Raw genomic sequence first — 18,941 nt, 5'->3', positions numbered from 1 at the left:
TTACTGTGTGTCCTCCTTGCTGCCCTAAACATCCTGAATGCCACCAGTTCATGGTCACTGCAGCCAAGGCTGCCTTTAAACTTCACATTCCCCACAAGCCAATCCTTGTTGCTAACAACGAGATTCAGCATTACACTGGCTAGTTCACAGTAAGTGAACTCCATCCAAATGAACTCCAAATGCATGGGGTCCAGCCAGACAAAGTATACTGGGTAAAAGCTTTGTAGTGGGAAAGAAGGGCTGTGGTGGAAAGCCTGATCCTTCAGGGATGAAGGGTCTGGATGAACGCAGTGGATGTCCCTGTCTCAATCCAAGAAGATGTAAGGCAAGGAGAGAAGAAGACTTGAGATACATCCAGAGGAGCACAGCTGGAGCTGGGACATAGAAAGCCTCAGCTTTTCTGAGACAGAGAGGCCTTGCCTTGTTGGAGGTTGAAGGGAGCAGAGAACCTCTGCAAGCCTTGCTTGCAGCTCTGGGCAGAGAGTTCCTGTCCTTCATGTGTGGCTCCGGGCACTTCCTTGGTCAGTGGTATGTGGGGTATGCAGTGCCAAGTAAAAGACAGTGGTGTGACACCTCCTGGCCTCACTCAGAAGGTGCAAAGAGGGGACAAGCCACAATTGCTAAGAGGACAACATGTTTCCTCCTAGGCCCAGGTGGCAGAGAGACCTGCCATAGCCAAGGGGAAAAGACTTTTTTTTTTTTTCTTGGCTAATGTTTGCCTTGCCAGTGCCCTTGTCCATCTCCGTATCTGGCTGTCCTATGCTGTCCCACACCACTTCATGTTGGTGCATTATCAGTTCATTCTGTACTTCTAAAATGACACACTCATACACACCAGCTGTGTGCCTGAAGGCGGCCTGTCAGCTCCTCAGTCAGAAGTGCCCTGAAACCCACCTGCACAGCCATGGGCCTCCTGCTGCCTTCTGAGAGCCTGAGGCACAGCTGACCTCAGCAAAACATCCCCACCCATCTTCTCCTTGAGCCCGATGACCTGACCAGATCCAGGTCACCTCCCTTGCCTCTTCCAAGACCAAGTGACTGCTGCAGGACCTCTCAAACCCATCTTAGCCTCATGGGGTCAAGCCCCTTCAGTTTTGTGATAAGCATGCAGGAATGACGGATTTGAGGTTTAGGAGTTCTTTTTGCTTTTCATGTTTAGAGATAGGACAGAGTCTTAGAGGGAGGTTTTCGTGTTCTGCTTTGGGAAGCCAGTCAGAGTTTAGTGTAAGGGCTAGATTTTTGGTTAGGTTTTTGTTTGTTTATTTGTTTTTATGGTGTTTGACTGGGTGAGGGCTGGTGTTAAGGCTGGCAATCTAATGCTAATGATTAAAGGCTAGGCATTAGTGAGTGTTAAGACTAATGTTAACAGGTAACATGTCTGGGGTTTGACTTCAAGGTAGGATTTGAGGATGGGGATTAGAGCAATGAGTTCCTTCCAGAGCAGGATTTAGTGTAGCTGTAGGTTTTAAGGCTACTGGCCTCCTAATCCTTCCTTTCTCTTAGCCAACCCCCTCTTCTACCCCCCAAATCCCCCACTGTTATTCTCCCAGCTTTCCCTTGGCCTCACCAAATGTGTCACCCTGTTGGGGGCAGCTTTCTGAGGGCCTTTATGACCTCAGAGGCTCTGCCTCCCTGCTGTTGGCCAGCCAGGTGCTGGGACACAAGTGACCTCACAGCCAGCATCCAAAGGGACAAAAGGAGCTGTTGTACTCAGGAAGCCTCTTCCCAGGTCCCCCAGGAGCAGTGGGTGCAGGGGATGCCCTGCACAATCTCTCGGGTATTCTTCCTGCCAATTAGCTCATACTGCAGAAGGCCTCCCACATGTCCAGAGTAATTTTTCCTCATGTAGCCTTTATCAACTCCAGGGCATCCTGAAGAAAATCTGTAGAAAAGTGATCCAAGAACTGCTTTCTCAATTTCTTTTGCACAGCTAAAATGGCACATGTTCACACCAGCCATCAGCCTGAAGGTGGCACATCAGGTCCTCAGGCAGAAGTGCCCCGACACCCACCTGCACACCCATGGGCCTCCTGCTGCCTCCTGATGTCCTGAGGCACAGCTGACCTCAGCAGAGCATCCCCACCCATCTCTTCATTGATTCCTGTGACCTGACCAGACCCATGTCACCTTCCCTGCCTCCTCCAAGACCAAGTGATTGCTGAAGAATGTCTCAAGCCCTGCCCAGCCTCATGGGGCCAAATCCCTTCATTTACATCATAAGAGTGCAGGAATGAGGGATTTGAGGTTTGGTTGTTCACTTTAGAGTTTAGGGATTGTATTTTAACTTCCAAGTTTAGGAACTGGGCAAGGTCTTAAAGGGAGGCTTGTGAGTTCTGCTTTGGGTAGACAGTCAGTGTTTAGGGTATAAGCTAGATTTTTGGTTAGGGTTTTATTATGTACCTTGTTACGGGATGATATCTGGCAATATAATTAAAGGAATTAAGAACTAGGGATTAGCAAGAGCAATATGTTAAGACTAAAGGTAAAAAGTAATTTGTTTGGGGTTTGACTTCCAGGTAGGAAATGAGGTTGGGGTTTAGAGCAGTGGATTCCTTTCAGGGTGAGGGATAGCATTTAGTACTAGGTTAGCACTAGGTTTTCAGGTTGCTGGTTAGAAATTTTGCCAAGGCCTAACACGAATGCTTTGCCAGTGAGTGTTGCAGAAGCATCAGCCTTACCTGAACCCCTATCACCTCTTTGAAATCTTTCCTTTCTCTTAGCCAAGTCCCTCTTCTCTCACCAAGGTCTTGCACCTTTACTCTCCCAGATTTCCCTTGGCCTCCCATACGTGTCACCGTCTTGGGGGCAGCTTTCTGAAGGTCTTTGTGACCTCAGAGGCTCTGCCTCCTTGCTGTTGGCCAGCCAGGTGCTGGGACACAAGTGACCTCACAGCCAGCATCCACAGGGCTACAAGGAGATGTTGTGCTCAGGAGGCCTCTCCCCAGGTCCTCCAGGAGCAGTGTGTGCAGGGGATGCCCTGCACAATCCTTTGGGTACTCTGCCTGCCAACCAGTTCCTGCTTCAGAAGACCTCGCACAAATCCAGACTCACATTTCCCCATGTAGCCTTTGCAAGTCCAGAGCATGCTGAAGGAAATGGCCACCTCTCTGTAGGAAAGTGATTCAAGAACTGACTATATATTTTAGAAAAATGTTGAGAACTCTTCCGAGGAGTTGCTGTGAAAGTCATGATGACTAGCATTGGTCATATCCATATGCAGTGAACAAAGGCCCAGCCCAGACTGCTCTGTGGTTCCCCCCTCTCTTCCAGGAGGCCAGCCCAGACCAGACCCTCCCCTGCTCTCCACACCTGCCTCTCCTCTCCCCAACCCAGCCCAGCAGAGCAGCCCAGGCCAGGCTGTCCCCAAAGCTGCAAATGAAACAGGGGAGGTCACAGGCAGTGTCTCTGCTGCTGCCATCTGCAGGAGAAAAACCCTACCAATCCACCTTCCCAGACAGCCTGCAGCCCCCCCCTCCCCGGGCCAGTGCCACTCCCCAGCACAGCACAGCACCACACTGCTGGCCCTGGGGTTCCTCAGGCACCACCACTGCACACAGACAGAGCCCTGCTCTTCTCCCAGGACACCCCATGTCCCACCCAGCCTTGCCCCAGCGCAGCACCTCTGGGCTGGCCTGAGCAGCCATTCCTGCAGCCCCTGCCCATGCTGCCCACAGCCCCCCAGCTGGCAGTTCTGTTCTGCAGAGCGAGGTGGCTGTGGTGCACAGGGCCGTGGGGGCACTCTGCAGGGCTGTGCTTGTCAGGCTGGGAACGCAGAGCCAGCTGGTGGGGGGCACTGCCACTGACTGCCTCCCACACAAGTGGTTCTTTGGCCATGGAGGGTGCACACAGATAGCCCTCCTTCTTCAGAGTCAGAGATTCATTGAATAGTCTGAGCTGGAAGGGATCCACAAGCATTATCAAGTCCAACTCATTTCCAATGTCAGGAGAAGTTTTGGGGTGATTCACTCAATCCAGACTATGAAATTTCACTGGTTGAATAATTAATAATTTTCCCAGCCCCTTTCCCATTGCCTCATGTTGCAGAGCTCTGCTTTGTCTGTGGAACACAAATAATGATCGTATTTCTCTCTGGACTACCTTATAATCAGTAAAACAAAGTAAAAGTAAAAACAAAAGGAAAACAAAATGAAAACTGTGTCTTGGTCTGTAATGAGTTGCATTATCAGTGATATGCAGAGGACAGTAACTATATTGCTTCTGAAAAACACCCAGACATCACTTTCCACACGGCATCCTTCAGCATCTGATTCCTCATGCTGTAGATGAGGGGGTTCACTGCTGGAGTCAACACTGAGTACAGAACTGCCAGTAAAATATTCAGGGATGAGGAGGACATGGATGGGGGTCTCAAGTAGGCAAATGTGCCAGTGCTGATGTACAGGGAGACTATGGCAAGGTGAGGCAGGCAAGTGGAAAAGGCTTTATGCTGTCCAGGCTCAGAGGATATCCTCAGCACAGCCCTGAAGATCTGCACATAGGAGTAAAGAATGAAAGGAAAATACACTAAAAGTGAACATGCAGTGAAAACAATAAGCCCAAATTCTCTGAGGTACACATCTGAGCAGGAGAGCTTGAGGATCTGGGGAATTTCACAGAAGAACTGGTCCACAGCATTGCCTTGGCAGAATGGTAGCAAAAATGTATTGGCAGTGTGCAGCACAGCATGGAGAAACCCACTGCCCCAGGCAGCTACTGCCATGTTGACACAAGTTTTGCTACTTATGATGGTCCTGTAGTGCAGGGGTTTGCAGATGGTGATGTAGCGGTCATAGGCCATGACGGTGAGAAGATAAAACTCTGCTGGAGTAAAGACAGCAAACATAAAGACCTGTGCAGCACATCCTGGTAAGGAGATGGTATTGGTGTCCCAGAGGGAGTTGGCCATGGCTTTGGGGGCAGTGATGGAGATGGATCCCATGTCAATGAGGGCAAGGTTGAGGAGGAAGAAGTACATGGGGGTGTGCAGGCGGTGGTCGCAGGCTACGGCTGTGAGGATGAGGCTGTTGCCCAGGAGGGCAGCCAGGTAGATGCCCAGGAAGAGCCCAAAGTGCAGGAGCTGCATCTCGTGTGTGTCTGCAAATGGCAGGAGGAGGAACTCTGTGGGGAAGCTGCTGTTGGACATTTGATGCATCTGGGCATGGTTGCCTGCCCATGGAGGAATAGACAGTGACAAGTTAGAGAGACTTTTCTGAGCAAAACCTAATCCATATTTCACAGAACCCTCCTCACCAAAACTGCATCCTCAACATATCTTCATCTGAAGAAGACTTGCTCCTGCCTTGAGCCGTAGGTTTCTCTGCCTAAGGGTGCCACAGAGACCATGCAGATCCTCTGTAGACTCAGCAGGAGTCAGTAGTGCCATACAGTACATGGTAAAGAGTACCAGGGATGGATCTCAGGTGTCCACTACCCAGAGGCACCTCCCTATTTACAGGTGCTGAGAAGGACATCCAACAATCCCACAAGAGACAATGAAGGTTGTGTTGGTGCTGTCTGTAGGCTAAAGAGTGTGGAGGGAAATTGTGAGGTTCCTCAAAGACCTAGAGGTTCCTTTCATTGCAATGCTCTATGAGTTTCAGTCCTTTCTAAAACCTGACAACACCATTATCATCCCCACTTCCCTCCAAATGCAGGAAGAGTAAAGCAGAGACGTCAGATAGTGCCTTTCCTTCTGGTACAGGAGGTGTTGTTCTTCCCTTTCAAGAATCTCCCCTGAAGATGTCCTGTGGAGCTCTGAGCAGCCTGCTCCAGACAGCAGCCTCTGGGCACCAGCAGGACCCTGACCTGTTCTGCCCGGCTTTGGGGGTTCCTTCCACCCACAGCTTCTCCGCACAGCACCCTGGGCAGTTCCCCGGGCAGGCTGAGTGCTGAGCCTGGCAGGTGGCAGAGACCCTGCCCCAGCACACAGTCCCTGGGGCACAGCAGGGACCCTGCTCTGCTCCACAGCTCTGGACACCCCTGCCTGCACCCTGGCTGCACAACCTGCAGCCAGTCCTGTGAGAAGGAACCCTCATGCCCTGTCCCTCTGACAGTTTAGGGAGGTAATCCCTGCTCTGAAAGTTTTCACTCCCCTCTTACACAAAGAAACTCTGAGAGTCCTTCTTAAAGCTCGCATAGGCTGTGGGATTTGCCAGAAAATCTGGAGATGGCATCAGGAGCAACAGCTGTGCTGCCCTGCAGCCAGAGACTTACCCTGTTCAGGGCTGTGAAGATTTCTCCTGCAGTGAGCTCTCAGCATACCCCCTTCACACTGCCTTTAACATCTCCCTCCCTTCTCTCAGCCGCCCTTGTCCCCTGCAGGCAGTGCCCCCAGCCCTGCTGTGCTGTGCAGAGGAGCTGCTCCTGGGCAGAGCTGTCTCTCTGCAGCACAGGGAGCTCTTGACAAGTCCCTGGGCCTCCGGGGGAATCAACTTCGAAACACACTGAAGTAAACATTTATGTTGCTTCCCTCCAGTGGAGAGGGAGCACTGTCCTTCTTCATTTCAGAAGAGGTATGATGTCCAAGCATCACTTTTCCATATCCTGGTTTTAGGCAGAACACCCAGGCAAGGACAGGGAGTTATCTGCCTTCCCCCTGTTGAGGAAAGGGTTTCAGCTGAGTCAAACCAAGTAACTCATACCTTGTTTGCAGTTCAGAGGCTAGAAGGGGGCTTAGCTGACTCTCCCATGCCTTACAGAAGACCACAGGAGTTGGGATTCCTCTTGCCTAGGTTCAGGTGGGCACAAACCAGGCAGCTCTATGTAAGCTGCTTGTCTCAGCTCCCAGCATATTGAATGGAGACAGAGGCCAGGAGGGAGCTGTTCAGATGCAGACACCGGGTGTCATTGGAGGTACCATGGTGACATTTGAGTGATGTTTCAAGTGCCAAATTCTTCCGGGCCATAAACAAAGATTTTATTGATGCATGTCCAACATAATATAGCTCTAGCCATTGCTCAACAGCAAAGAAATAAAAGGCAAGCTATGACTTGGCTGCCATCACTGAAAGGTGCTGGGACCACTCCCATGACTAGTGTGCTGCAATGACTGGCTTCAGGCTCTTCAGAAGGGACAGGCAGCACAGAACGAGTGGTGGCATGGCTTTCTATATTAGAGAGGGTTTTGGTGTTGTAGAACTCAAGACTAAGAATGGTAACGTTGAGCCCCAGTGGGATAGGGTCATTGGGAAGGCCATCCTGTTGGGGGTCTCTTATAGATCGCCAAACCAGGATGAGGAGATGGATGAGGCATTCTACAAGCAGCTGGCAAAAGTTGCACAATCACCAGCACTTGTTCTTGTGGGGGACTTCAACTTTACAGACATATCCTGGAAATACAATACAAAATACAAATACAAATACAAATGCTAATACAAAAAGAGTAAGCAGTCTAGGAGGTTCCTGGAGAGCATGGAAGATAGCTTCCTGATTCATCTGGTTAGTGAGCCTACCAGGGGAGGTGCCCTGCTAGACCTTCTGTTCACAAACAAGAGAAGGACTGGTGGGAGATGTGTGGTCAGGAGCTGTCTTGGGCAGGGTGACCATGAAATGGTAGAGTTCTCTATTCTTGGCAAAGTCAGGAAGGGGATCAGTAAAACTGTTTTCTTGGACTTCCGGAGGGCAGACCGTGAGCTCTTTAGGACACTGGTTGGCAGAGTCTGTTGGAAGGCTGTTCTGAAGGGCAGAGGAGTACAGGAAGACTGGGCACTCTTCAAGAAGGAAATCTTAATGGCTCAGGAACAGTCTGTCAGCACGTGTCCAAAGACAAGCCAGTGTGGAAGAAGACTGGCTTGGCTGAACAGAGAGTTGTGGCTAAAGCTCAGGGAGAAAAAGAGGGTTTATGACATTTGGAAAAGAGGACAGGCCACTCAGGACGAAGCTCAGCATTAGGGCAAGTTCTCTTTAATATCTTTACCGATGCAGTCTGTATCAGTCCATGGCAAATGGCAGGACTGTGTTTCCACCCCTGGGGCAGTTGATTCCAGGTGTATTGGACACCCCTGAAGTGAAAGCGAACTGTGGCCTTCACAGTGCTCTCAAAGGGATGGATAAAAATGCATTAGTGATATCCATTGCGGCATACTACAAGGGAAAGGAGATATGTTCTCTTTATGATGTAGGACCTCTTGGAAAAGTTTCTCCCTTGCCTTCCCTTGGAGTTGGTGAGCCCCTTGAGAAAGTTTCTCCACAGACAATACAGAAGCCCATTGGAAAGAAGAGAGACTTTCTTCATACTGCTGGAGTTGACTAGCCAATCCATCCACCGTAGGTTTCACCTGACTTTCAGCATTGTTTTCTCTTGTTTAGAGGAGCTACTGATACTGGCATAGGCTGGTTCTCTGTCCCAGACATGGTGCTATCACATTGGTTGGATTAGCTGCAGGGCCTGTCACAGATGGAGTGTCACAGGAACCGGAGTGGCTGCAGGGCTTGTTACATGGTTGGAGTCGCTGATGGGCCTGTCACAAGAGTTGTTGTGGCTACAGGGCCTGTTGCAGGTGTTGTAGTGCCTGCAGAACCCATCGCAGGAGTTGCTATGGCTGAAGTGCCTTTCAGAGGAGTTGTAGTGGCTGCCGGGACTGTCACAGTAGTTGGAGTGGCTGCAGGACCTTTGGCATGTGTTGGAGTGGTTGCAGGGCATAACACAAGGGTTGAAGTGGCATTAATTGAGGCTCAGTAAGCAGAGGTCAACTCCCAGCATGTTGATTTGTGTCTCTTTGGAATGGCCGTGGTGATCACACTACTTTTTCAAGGGTTTCTCTAGATTGTTTGGATTCTGCACTTGTTCAGGGGTGAATTTCCAAAGCATTGGAGGTGTTCACTGCTATAGGTACCTGCCCATATCCTCCCTCAATCCCTGCCACTCCTAACTCTCCTGCCTCTGGACAGATCTCTGGATGGCATTCTTAAATAATTGTCTGACGTTAAACAAAAGCTGAAACACATTAACGAGACATAACAATAGGAACTTGCTGGTTTGACCATCCCAAGGATACTCAAAGCTTTGCAGAGCTATTGGGAGTATCCTGGAAGAGAAGGGGGAGATGAAGGAGACAGGGAGAGTTAACAAGTGGGGAAAAGCGTCCCCCTCTTGTCCTCTCCATGTCCCTGTCTACCAGTTCTGGGGGCTGAGTATCAGGAGAACAACTGGTCCTGCTGCTAAAGACCAAGGGAAAGAAAGCATTAAATACCTCAGCCTTTACCTCATCTCTTGTCACTATGTTTACCCCACCTACAATAAAGGATGAATATTTTCCTTAATCCTCCTTTAAAGTATTTCTATAAAGAGTTTTGATTGTCTTTGGCAGTAATAGATGGATTGAGCTCCAGCTGGGCTTTGACATTTCTAATTTTCATCCCTGCACAGCATCATAACATTTTGGACACAGCTCTGGAAAAAATGACAGCATGCATGACAAGAAAGCACAGAAAAGGTGGAACCTGGCAGCCTTCAATCCCTTACCCTTCTAAGACTGTGTTGCAATTCCATTCAGCTGGTTACTCCTGTATTATCCAAACTTGCTTGCATGCAGCATCCTGATGCTGCTCTCTTGTCAGAGATAGCACAATCACGCGAAGGTTGAACCGTCTGCCTGCAGACATTAACAGCTGACAGAATGGAACATCAGTGTGGGGGAACCTTGAGAAACTGCATGAATATGCCTACAGAAATCTCCTGAAATTTACAAGGAGAAGAGTCTAGTCCTGCACCAGTGGAAGAGGAGCTCCACACATCAGGGCAGCCTGGGACCCTGCTGAGTGAGCAGTGCCCAGGAGGAAGAGGAGGGCCTGGGCACCACCATGGATGCCATATGACCAGTGGTGCCTGCTCACCAGGAACCAGGCCAGATTCCTACAGAGCTGCCTTACGAGGAGCACGGCCACCAAGAAAATCTCAATTACCAGACTCATCTCAGACACCGCATGGAAGAGGGTCTACAGCCAGCAGGGAAAGAGATGCAGGTGTAAGAGTCCCAAGGACTGCATGGGGTGGAGAGGAACAAGGGCTGTGGCAAGGATGAAAGTCCAAAGACGACCAAGTTCTTTGTATCCATGGCTATGGCTTTTGTCAGTGTCACTGAGGCCTATGAGGAGACAGCTTATCGGTAAAGTGCCAGGGCCTCATTGCCTCCTCACATCCAGCCATGAACCAGGCAGAGGTCGTACCACTGTCCTGCACTTGGCAATGCACATCCCCATCTCCTACTGTCCCAGGAAGAGCCCTGAGCAATGTCTTAAGGGAAAGGATCTCTCTTCCCAGAGGCCAGGGGTCAAGGCTCAGCTTTTGTGCTTGGTGAAACATATCCTGTTTTTCCAAAGATCAGTGTCAATTTCACATTGCCTTTGTCTCCTTGGCCTCACTGCCTCCAATGTTTGGCTCTAACGAGCTCCAAGGGAGGCTATGTCAGTGTTGGCCCCTGGGGAGAAACTCCAGAAAACTTGCATCTGACTTGGACTTCTTGAGAGTGTTCTTCACTTTCCACTCAGTGCCTGAGGTTCATGAGCTCATCACCAAAGCCACCAGAGGGGTGATTCCACTGCCTTGGGCTGGGCCTCTGCTGCTGAGCTGGGTCGGGCTCCTGGGACAGAGAGAGCTCCTGGTAGAGGACAGAAAGACAGGTCTACCCAGGAACAGCTCCTCTGCACAGCGCAGCAGGGCTGCGGGCACTGCCTGCAGGGAACAAGGGTGGCTGAGAGAAGGGAGGGTGATATTAAAGGCAGTGTGGAGGGGGGGTGCTGAGAGCTCACTGCAGGAGAAATCTTCACAGCACTGAACAGGGTAAGTCTCTCTGCAGGGCAATGCAGCTGTTGTTCCTGGTGCCATCTCCAGATTTGCTGTCAAATCCCACAGCCTATGGGATCTTTCAGGAGGACTCTCAGAGTTTCTTTGGATAAAAGAAGAACGTCAAGCTCCAGAGCAGGGATTACCTACCAAAGCTGTCAGAGGGACAGGGCATGAGGGTTCCTTCTCATGGAACAGGCTGCAGGCTGTGCAAGCAGGGTGCAGGCAGGGGTGTCCAGGGCTGTGGTGCAGAGCAGGGTCCCTGCTGTGCCCTAGGGACTGTGTGCTGGGGCAGGGCCTCTGCTGCCTGGGAGGCTCAGTACTCAGCCTGCCTGGGGAGCTGCCCAGGGTGCTGTGGGGAGAAGCTGTGGCTGGAAGGACTAGAAAGCCAGGGCAGAGCAGGGTCCTGCTGCCGGCAGGGGGCTGCTACATGGGACAGGCTCCTCATAACTCCCCAGCACCACCAGGGCATTTCTGAGGGAGATTCTTGAAAGGGAAGAACAGCACCTGCCGTAACTGAAGAGATGGCACTCTCTGAAGTCTCATTTTTTAATTTCCTGCTTTGGATGGCAGTTAGGGAGACGATAATGGTGTTGTTAGGATTGTAGAAGGGACCTAAACTCATAGAGCATTACAGTTAAAAGAGATGTGTAGGTCTTTGAGGAACCTCACAACTTCACTCCACACCCTTTAGCCTACAGACAGCACCAGCACAACCTTCATTGTTTCTTGTGGGATTGGTGGATGTCCTTCTCAGCACTTGTAAATAGGGAGATGCCTCTGGCCAGTGGATACCTGAGATGCACCCCTGGTGTTCTTTACCAGCAGCACTGATTACTGCTGAGATTACAGAGGATCTTCATGGTCTCTGTGGCATCTTTAGGCAAACAGATGCAGAGCTCCAGGCAAGAGCAAGTCTTCTTGAGATGAAGACGCAGTGAGGATACAGCCTTGGTGAGGATGTTTTCTATGAAATAAGGTTTAGTTTTGGCTCAGAAAAGTCTCTCTAACATTTCACTGTCTATTACTCCATGGACAGGCAACCATGCCCAGAGGCAGCAAATGTCCAACAGCAGCTTCCCCACGGAGTTCCTCCTCCTGCCATTTGCAGACACACGCCAGCTGCAGCTCCTGCACTTCGCGCTCTTCCTGGGCATCTACCTGGCTGCCCTCCTGGGCAACGGCCTCATCCTCATAGCCATAGCCTGCAACCACCACCTCCACACCCCCATGTACTTCTTCCTCCTCAACCTCTCCCTCCTCGACCTGGGCTCCATCTCCATCAATGTTCCCAAAGCCATGGCCAATTCCCTGTGGGATACCAGGGCCATTTCCCCCTACGGATGTGCTGCTCAGATTTTTTTCTTTTTCTTTTTCATCTCAGCACAGTTTTCTCTTCTCACCATCATGGCCTATGACCGCTACATTGCCATCTGCAAACCTCTGCACTACAGGACAATAATGGACAGCAGAACTTGTGTCAACATGGCAGAGGCTGCCTGGGGCAGTGGTGTTCTCAATGCTGTGCTGCACACTGTCAATACCTTTTCCCTTCCCCTCTGCCAAGGCAATGCCCTGGACCAGTTCTTCTGTGAAATTCCCCAGATCCTCAAGCTCTGTTGCTCAGATGCCTACCTCCAGGAAGTTGGGCTTCTTGTAGTTAGTGCCTGTTTATTATTTGTTTGTTTTCTTTTCCTTGTGCTGTCCTATGTACAGATCTTCAGGGCTGTGCTGAGGATCCCCTCACAGCATGGCCGGCACAAAGCCTTTTCCACGTGCCTCCCTCACCTTGCTGTTGTCTGCCTGTTTCTTAGTACTGCCACATTTGCCTACCTGAAGCCCTCCTCCATCTCTTCCCCTTTCCTTGATCATTTGCTGGCAGTTCTGTACTCAGTGGTGCCTCCAGTAGTGAACCCCCTCATCTACAGCATGAGGAACAAGGATCTCAAGAATGCAGTTAGTAAACTCGTTTTGGGGAGGTTTTATGGTACTCATAAAGATCCCTTCACTCTCCATTGATGAATCTCAATACATCCCTGCCCAGGCTTCTGTTTTGGTCATTCTAATTACTGTTACATACTTTTTTTCTTTTTTGTCATTATGTCTGTTTTTGCCCTTTGCATTCTACATAAATGTTTTTATTCCCCCCACTTCTATAAATGAATGAACCAGTTCTGTCCCATATGGAGGCTGCATAAGTGTGCATTTAACACTGTGAGTGAGTCAGTGAAGACTCTCTCATAGCATCTCTAAGAAAATGGAATTGCCCCAGTGCACTTTCTGAAGGCTGGGCTTTCCTTCCCAAACAAGTGCCAAGAAAAGGCCCAAAGCATTGCTCCCCAGAAGGGTCTGTTCCTGCTTCTGTTCAGGAGGGAATTATCATTATCACATTGTGACCTGAGAGAGACCTAGGGCTAGATTTAAGAGTCACACATGGGTGTCTGCTGACAGCAGAGGCAGGGAATGGTCACTGCATTACATAGCCAGGGCCGTTCCCACATGTGACCCGTAGGTGATGTCCTTCAAGAGGGGAATCTGGAACTGCCTGCAGAGCCCAGGACACCTCCAGGGACAGCAGAGCATGGCGTGGGCAGTGTCTACAGCTCCCATGAATGTGAGAGATCTCCCACTGTGTGCTCAGCCACTGGGAAAGAACTAAAGCCAGGTATTCACAGGGAACCTGCGACTCTGCAGTCTCAGAGAAAAGAGTGGCACCCAGCAGGCAGAGGGAAGGGGAGCTGGGGAGTGATTCATTTCCCCCTTTGTGAAGTACCTCTGCCTGGTCCAGCCCAGTGATCCTGGCTGTCTGCTTCCCACCATGACTAGGACAGCCATGCAGATTCACCCACAGCACCACAGCCCATTTGCCCTGCACAGCAGCACCGCCAGCTTGGGCATGTACTTATGGGGAGCACGGGGACTCTGGTGTAATGACCACACAGACACCAGGGTTCTTTAAGGACCAGTAACTGTTACTCCTTTATTGATGACAGCTCTCCTATTGATAACATGACTTGAACTCTTTTATTGAGGACAGACTCCCTTCTTATACCATTTGCTCTACAGCAGTACTTTTCCACTACTTGTCAGTCAACAACTTTGCCTGGCAACAGCAAACACCCAGCAACTTCCATGTCTTAACAGCTGGAGAACAAGCAGTCTGAGACAGCAAGGTGTCTCCTGAATGACACTTCTTTGTTCCTTCTAAACACTTTACATTCCTCATGGTCTCAGTCCAATGTTATCATCAACCATGGGTCTTGTCGACCCCCATGGCCACACTACCACAGGGGACAGCCATTCCCCCGTGCCCAGGGGGAGCTGATCTTTGAAATCTGACCAGCTCCATTCTTCTGCTGCCATCAGTAGCTATACTAGGGGAACAGACACCAAGACGGTGGATCAGCACTGGGTCATGGGCCCAGAGATTTTCTCGGTACCCAGCTGCAGAAAGCACTGACCAACCTGATCTACCTATAGAGCTATCACTGCTCAGAGAAGATGATGGTAGTGGACACATCCAGAGCTTCATTCTGACTCAAGGAAAAAGGGGCTGGACTATGGAGTTAGAGTGTGTGACAGTCCTGTGTTTTGAGGCCTCTGAGGATGGTGTTTGTAATTCCTGCTCATCAAGGGTGCCTGGTGAGTGGGACAATTCTCAAAATGAGATTCTTCCCAATGGGAACCTGAAGTACAGTTGGTACAAGGATACTACAGAAAAGTTCTCAGAAACACTGTCAGACATTCCAGAATGACTGAATCACAAATTAGTTGGAGCTGGAAACAGTCTCTCTCCATGTTTATTGTAAGCCCCCTTGTTCGAAAACCAGAGTACGGTTTCCCGTAGAATTTTCGACTACAAAGCTGGTGAAGGGCCTGGACCATAAGTGCCTTGAGGAGCAGCTGAGGGAAGTGGGGTTGTTTAGTCTGGAGAAGAGGAGGCTCAGGGGAGACCTTACTGCTCTCAACCACTACCTGAAAGTAAGGTGTGGGGAGTTGGGGGTCAGTCTCTTCTTGCAGATAGCTTGCAATAGGATGAGAGGGAATGGCCTCAAGTTGCTCCAGGAGAGGTTCAAGATGGAAATTAGGAGAAATTTCTTCTCAGACAGACTGGTTAGGCATTGGAACTGATTGCCCAGGGAGGTGGTGGAGTCACTGTCCCAGAGGGAGGGGGGCAGGGGTCACTATCCCAGAGGGAGGGGAGGTGTTAGAAAATGTTGGATGAGCTACTTAGGGACATGGCTTAGTGGGTAATATTGGTGGTAGGGAGACAGTTGGACCAGATGATCTTGGAGGTCTTTTCCAACCTTGCTGATTCTGTGATCCTATGACTCTCTATTCTAGGTCAGACAAGCCCAACTCTCTCAGCCTCTTTTTATGGGAGCATTGTTCCAGCCCTCTGATCATTTCTGTGGATGTCCTCTGGACCAAGTTGAAATCCTAGGTCCTAAGACTAATGAGTGTGTTGTGCCCGGGCCACACAGATGGATGCAGTACTCCAGGTGGGGTCTCTTGAGAGCAGAGAAGAGGGAGAGATACACATCCCTCAACCTGCTGGTTACACTGCTTTTGATGCAGCCCAGGATATGGTTGGTTTTCTGGGCTGTAAGTGCATGTTGCTGGTTCATGTCAAACTTTTCATCTACTAGTACTCCCAAGCCCTTCTCCATAGCACTGCTCTCAATCCACTCATCACCTACTCAGCACTAATGTTTGGGATTGCCCTGAGCCAGGTGCAGGACCTTGCACTTAGCCTTGTTGAACTTTACAAGGCTTGCACGGGCCTATCTCTCAAGCCTGTCATGGTCCCTCCAGATAATATCCATTTCCTCCTGCATGTCAACTGCACTGCCCAGTGCTGGGAATGGTGGTTGTGAGGGGCTGCTCTGGGACCACCGCCCTTGGGGCAGCATCTGCCAGGCTGTCCCCTGTTCTGCTGGTCCTCTCTGTCTCTGCCCAGAGGCCAGCCCAGCCTATCCCCTCCCCAGCTCTCTAAATCTCCCTTTCCTCTTCCCAGCTCAGCAATCTCTATGGGTGCTGGAAACCAACGTAAGAGCAGAATCATCCATCACTACCTTAATGCTCATCCTGGGACTCTGATCTCACCCTCACGTGCCCACAGAGAAACAAAGTAAGGAGAATCGCTCAAGTCTATTCCTTAGTAATATCTGTGACTGCAGCTTTGGGAGAAGAGCTGAGCCTTAAGGCACTGCCCTCAGCAGATCCCCTTTTATGCTGAAGATGCTGGTGCAGAGCCAGCTGTGCTAGAGAAGTGCCCCTGGCCTGTCCCTGCCTGTAGACACTGGACTGCCCCACAGCAGCATGGTGAGAGCAATCAGTCCTCACAGCAACACAAGGGTTTAGAAGGGAAGTGAAGGAGAACAGCTTGGGAAAGACCAAGCTGTTTGGGTTCCAGGCATTGCTGCTTTGCCAGGAATCTTTTTCCCTCCACCTCTGCACACAGCCAAGTGTCCCTGCAGCTCCACAGTGGTCTCAAAAGAAGGATCTCAGGAGAACAAGTCACTGTAGGGACGTTCCTTTTATTAAAAGATTCAGAAAGCCTGGATCCTTCTTTACACCAAGTCTCTAAGTCACATGAAACAGATAGACACTGAAATGGAAGGTGATGAACAATCACATTTCTTTATTGATAACTTTATCACAAGGAATGCAAAGAAAAGAAAAAGAAAAAATAATATATAAATAAATCAATAAACAGAGAAAAAATAACATCTGGGCCAGTAATGTCTTACGTTATGAGTGATATGCAGAAGACAGGAAGTATATTGCTTCTGAAAAGCATCCAGTCATCACTTTCCACACAGCTTCCTTCAGTTCCTTGTTCCTCATGCTGTAGATGAGGGGGTTCACTGCTGGAGGCATCACCGAGTACAGAACTGCCAGCAGAAGATTAAGAGAGGAGGAGGATGTGAAAGAGGGCTTCAGGTAGGCAAAAAATGCAGTGCTGATGAACAGAAAGACAACAGCCAGGTGAGGGAGGCACGTGGAAAAGGCTTTGTGCTGGCCTTGCTGTGAGGGGATCCTCAGCACAGCCCTGAAGATCTGCACATAGGACAGCACAAGGAAAACAAAACAACCAAATGCTATTAATATACTAAGCATAAGAAGCCCAACTTCTCTGAGGTAGGCATCTGAACAGGAGAGCTTGAGGATCTGGGGAATTTCACAAAAGAACTGGTCCAGGGTATTGCCTCGGCAGAGGGGAAGGGAAAAGGTATTGGCAGTGTGCAGCACAGCATAGACAGAAGTAATGCCCCAGACAGCTGCAACCATGTTGACACAAGTTCTTCTGTCCATTATTGTCCCGTAGTGCAGGGGTTTGCAGATGGCAATGTAGCGGTCATAAGCCATGATGGTGAGAATAGAAAACTCTGCTGTGAGAAAGACAACAAACATAAAGACCTGGGTGGCACAACCTGCATAGGAAATGGTCCTGGTGTCCCACAGGGAATTGGCCATGGCTTTGGGAACAGTGATGGTAATAGTGCCCAGGTCAATGAGGGCAAGGCTGAGGAGGAAGAAGTACATGGGGGTGTGGAGGCGGTGGTTGCAGGCTATGGCTGTGAGGATGAGGCCATTGCCCAGGAGGGCAGCCAGGTAGATGCCCAGAAAGAGCGCGAAGTGCAGGAGCTGTAGCTCACGTGTGTCTGCAAATGGCAGGAGGAGGAACTCATAGGGGAAGCTGCTGTTGGACATTAAATGCCTCAGGGCCTGGTTGCATGTCCTTTGGAGGAAAAGACAGAGACATGTTAGAAAGACTTCTCTGAAGAAAACTTCCACCATGTATCACCGAAACCTCCTCAAAAAGACTCACTGCCTCTTCCTTGTGAGCTCTGTATTTTTTCTGTCCAAGTATGCCTTGGGGATGAGGCAAATTCTGTGTGTTCTCAGGAGGAATCCATACTGCTTTACAGTATCTAGTAAAGTGTACCAGAGACGGATCTCCAGTGACCACTGGCCAGAGACATTTCCCTGTTTGCAGGTGCTGAACAGGACATCCTATAGTCTTTCAAGAAACAGTGAAGGTGGTGTTGGTGCTGCCCATAGGCTAAAGGGTGTGGAGTGAAATTGTGAGATTTCTCAAAGACCTACAGATCAGTGTAATGGTCTCTGAGCTTCAGTCTCTGACACAAACCTGACAACTCCATTATCATCCCTCTGGTTGCCCTTCAAAGTAGGAAAGCAAGACCAGAGAACCCAAAGAATGCCTTCTCTTCAGATACTGCAGATGTTGATTTTCCCTGTCAAGAATGTCCCTCAGAGATGCCCCTAAGGGTGCTATGGAACTGTGAGCAGCTTGCCCCAGCGAGCAGACTCTGGGAACCAGCAGGACCCTGCTCTGCCTTGCTTGGGGGACTCCTTAAACCGACAGGTTCTCCCCGCAGTGTCCTGGACAGTTCCCTGGGAAGGCTGAGTCTGGCAGAGGCCCTACTCTGGCAAACAGCCCCTGGGGCACAGCAGGGACCGTGCTCTGCACCACAGCCCTGGGCACCCCTGTCTGCACCCCGGCTGCGCAGCCTGCAGCCGGCCCCAAAAGAAGAAACCATCATCCCCTATCCCTGTGACAGCTTTGAAAAGTAATCCCTACTCTGGAACTTATAATTCTTCTCCTATCCAAAGAAACTCTGAGAGTCCTCCTGAAAGCTCCCATAGGCTGTTGGTATTGCTAGCAAATCTGGAGATGGCACCAGGAACAACAGCTGCACTGCCCTGCAGCCAGAGACTTACCCTGTTCAGGGCTGTGAAGATTTCTCCTGCAGTGAGCTCTCAGCATCCCACTTCCACACTGCCTTTAACATCTCCCTCCCTTCTCTCACTGCCCTTGTCCCCTGCAGGCAGTGCCCCCAGCCCTGCTGCTGCACTGTGCAGAGGAGCTGCTCCTGGGCAGAGCTGTCTCTCTGCAGTGCTGCCCACTTGCCAGGAGCTCCCCTTGGGCCCATGAGCCTGGCCCAGCTCAGCAGCACAGGGAGCGCTTGATAATTCCCTGGGCCTCCAGGGGAATCAACTTTGAAAAACACTAAAGTAATCATGTTCTTTATGTTCCTTCCCACCACTGGAGAGGGACCACTTTCCTTCCTTATTTCAGAATAGGTATGATGTCCAAGGATCACCTTTCCATGTCCTGGTTTTGGGCAGA

At 50.2% G+C, this 18,941-nt stretch overlaps 2 protein-coding genes across 7 annotated transcripts in view; both read left to right on the top strand.

Annotated features, from left to right (window-relative positions):
- The window catches only part of LOC137847094 (antigen WC1.1-like), a 433,117-nt gene that overhangs the window by 18,150 nt on the left and 396,026 nt on the right, over positions 1-18,941 (top strand). The gene's annotated exons all lie outside the window — the stretch shown is intronic.
- Positions 11,846-12,802, top strand: LOC137847350 (olfactory receptor 14A16-like). Its single transcript, XM_068665633.1, has one exon. It carries the CDS (start codon positions 11,846-11,848, stop codon positions 12,800-12,802), a length of 957 nt encoding a protein of 318 aa, XP_068521734.1.

The sequence above is a fragment of the Anas acuta genome, chromosome W, assembly GCF_963932015.1.
Source record: "Anas acuta chromosome W, bAnaAcu1.1, whole genome shotgun sequence".
Lineage (NCBI taxonomy): Eukaryota > Metazoa > Chordata > Aves > Anseriformes > Anatidae > Anas > Anas acuta.
The sequence above is the reverse complement of the archived record's forward strand: the minus strand, read 5'-3'. Positions and strand labels throughout refer to the sequence as shown.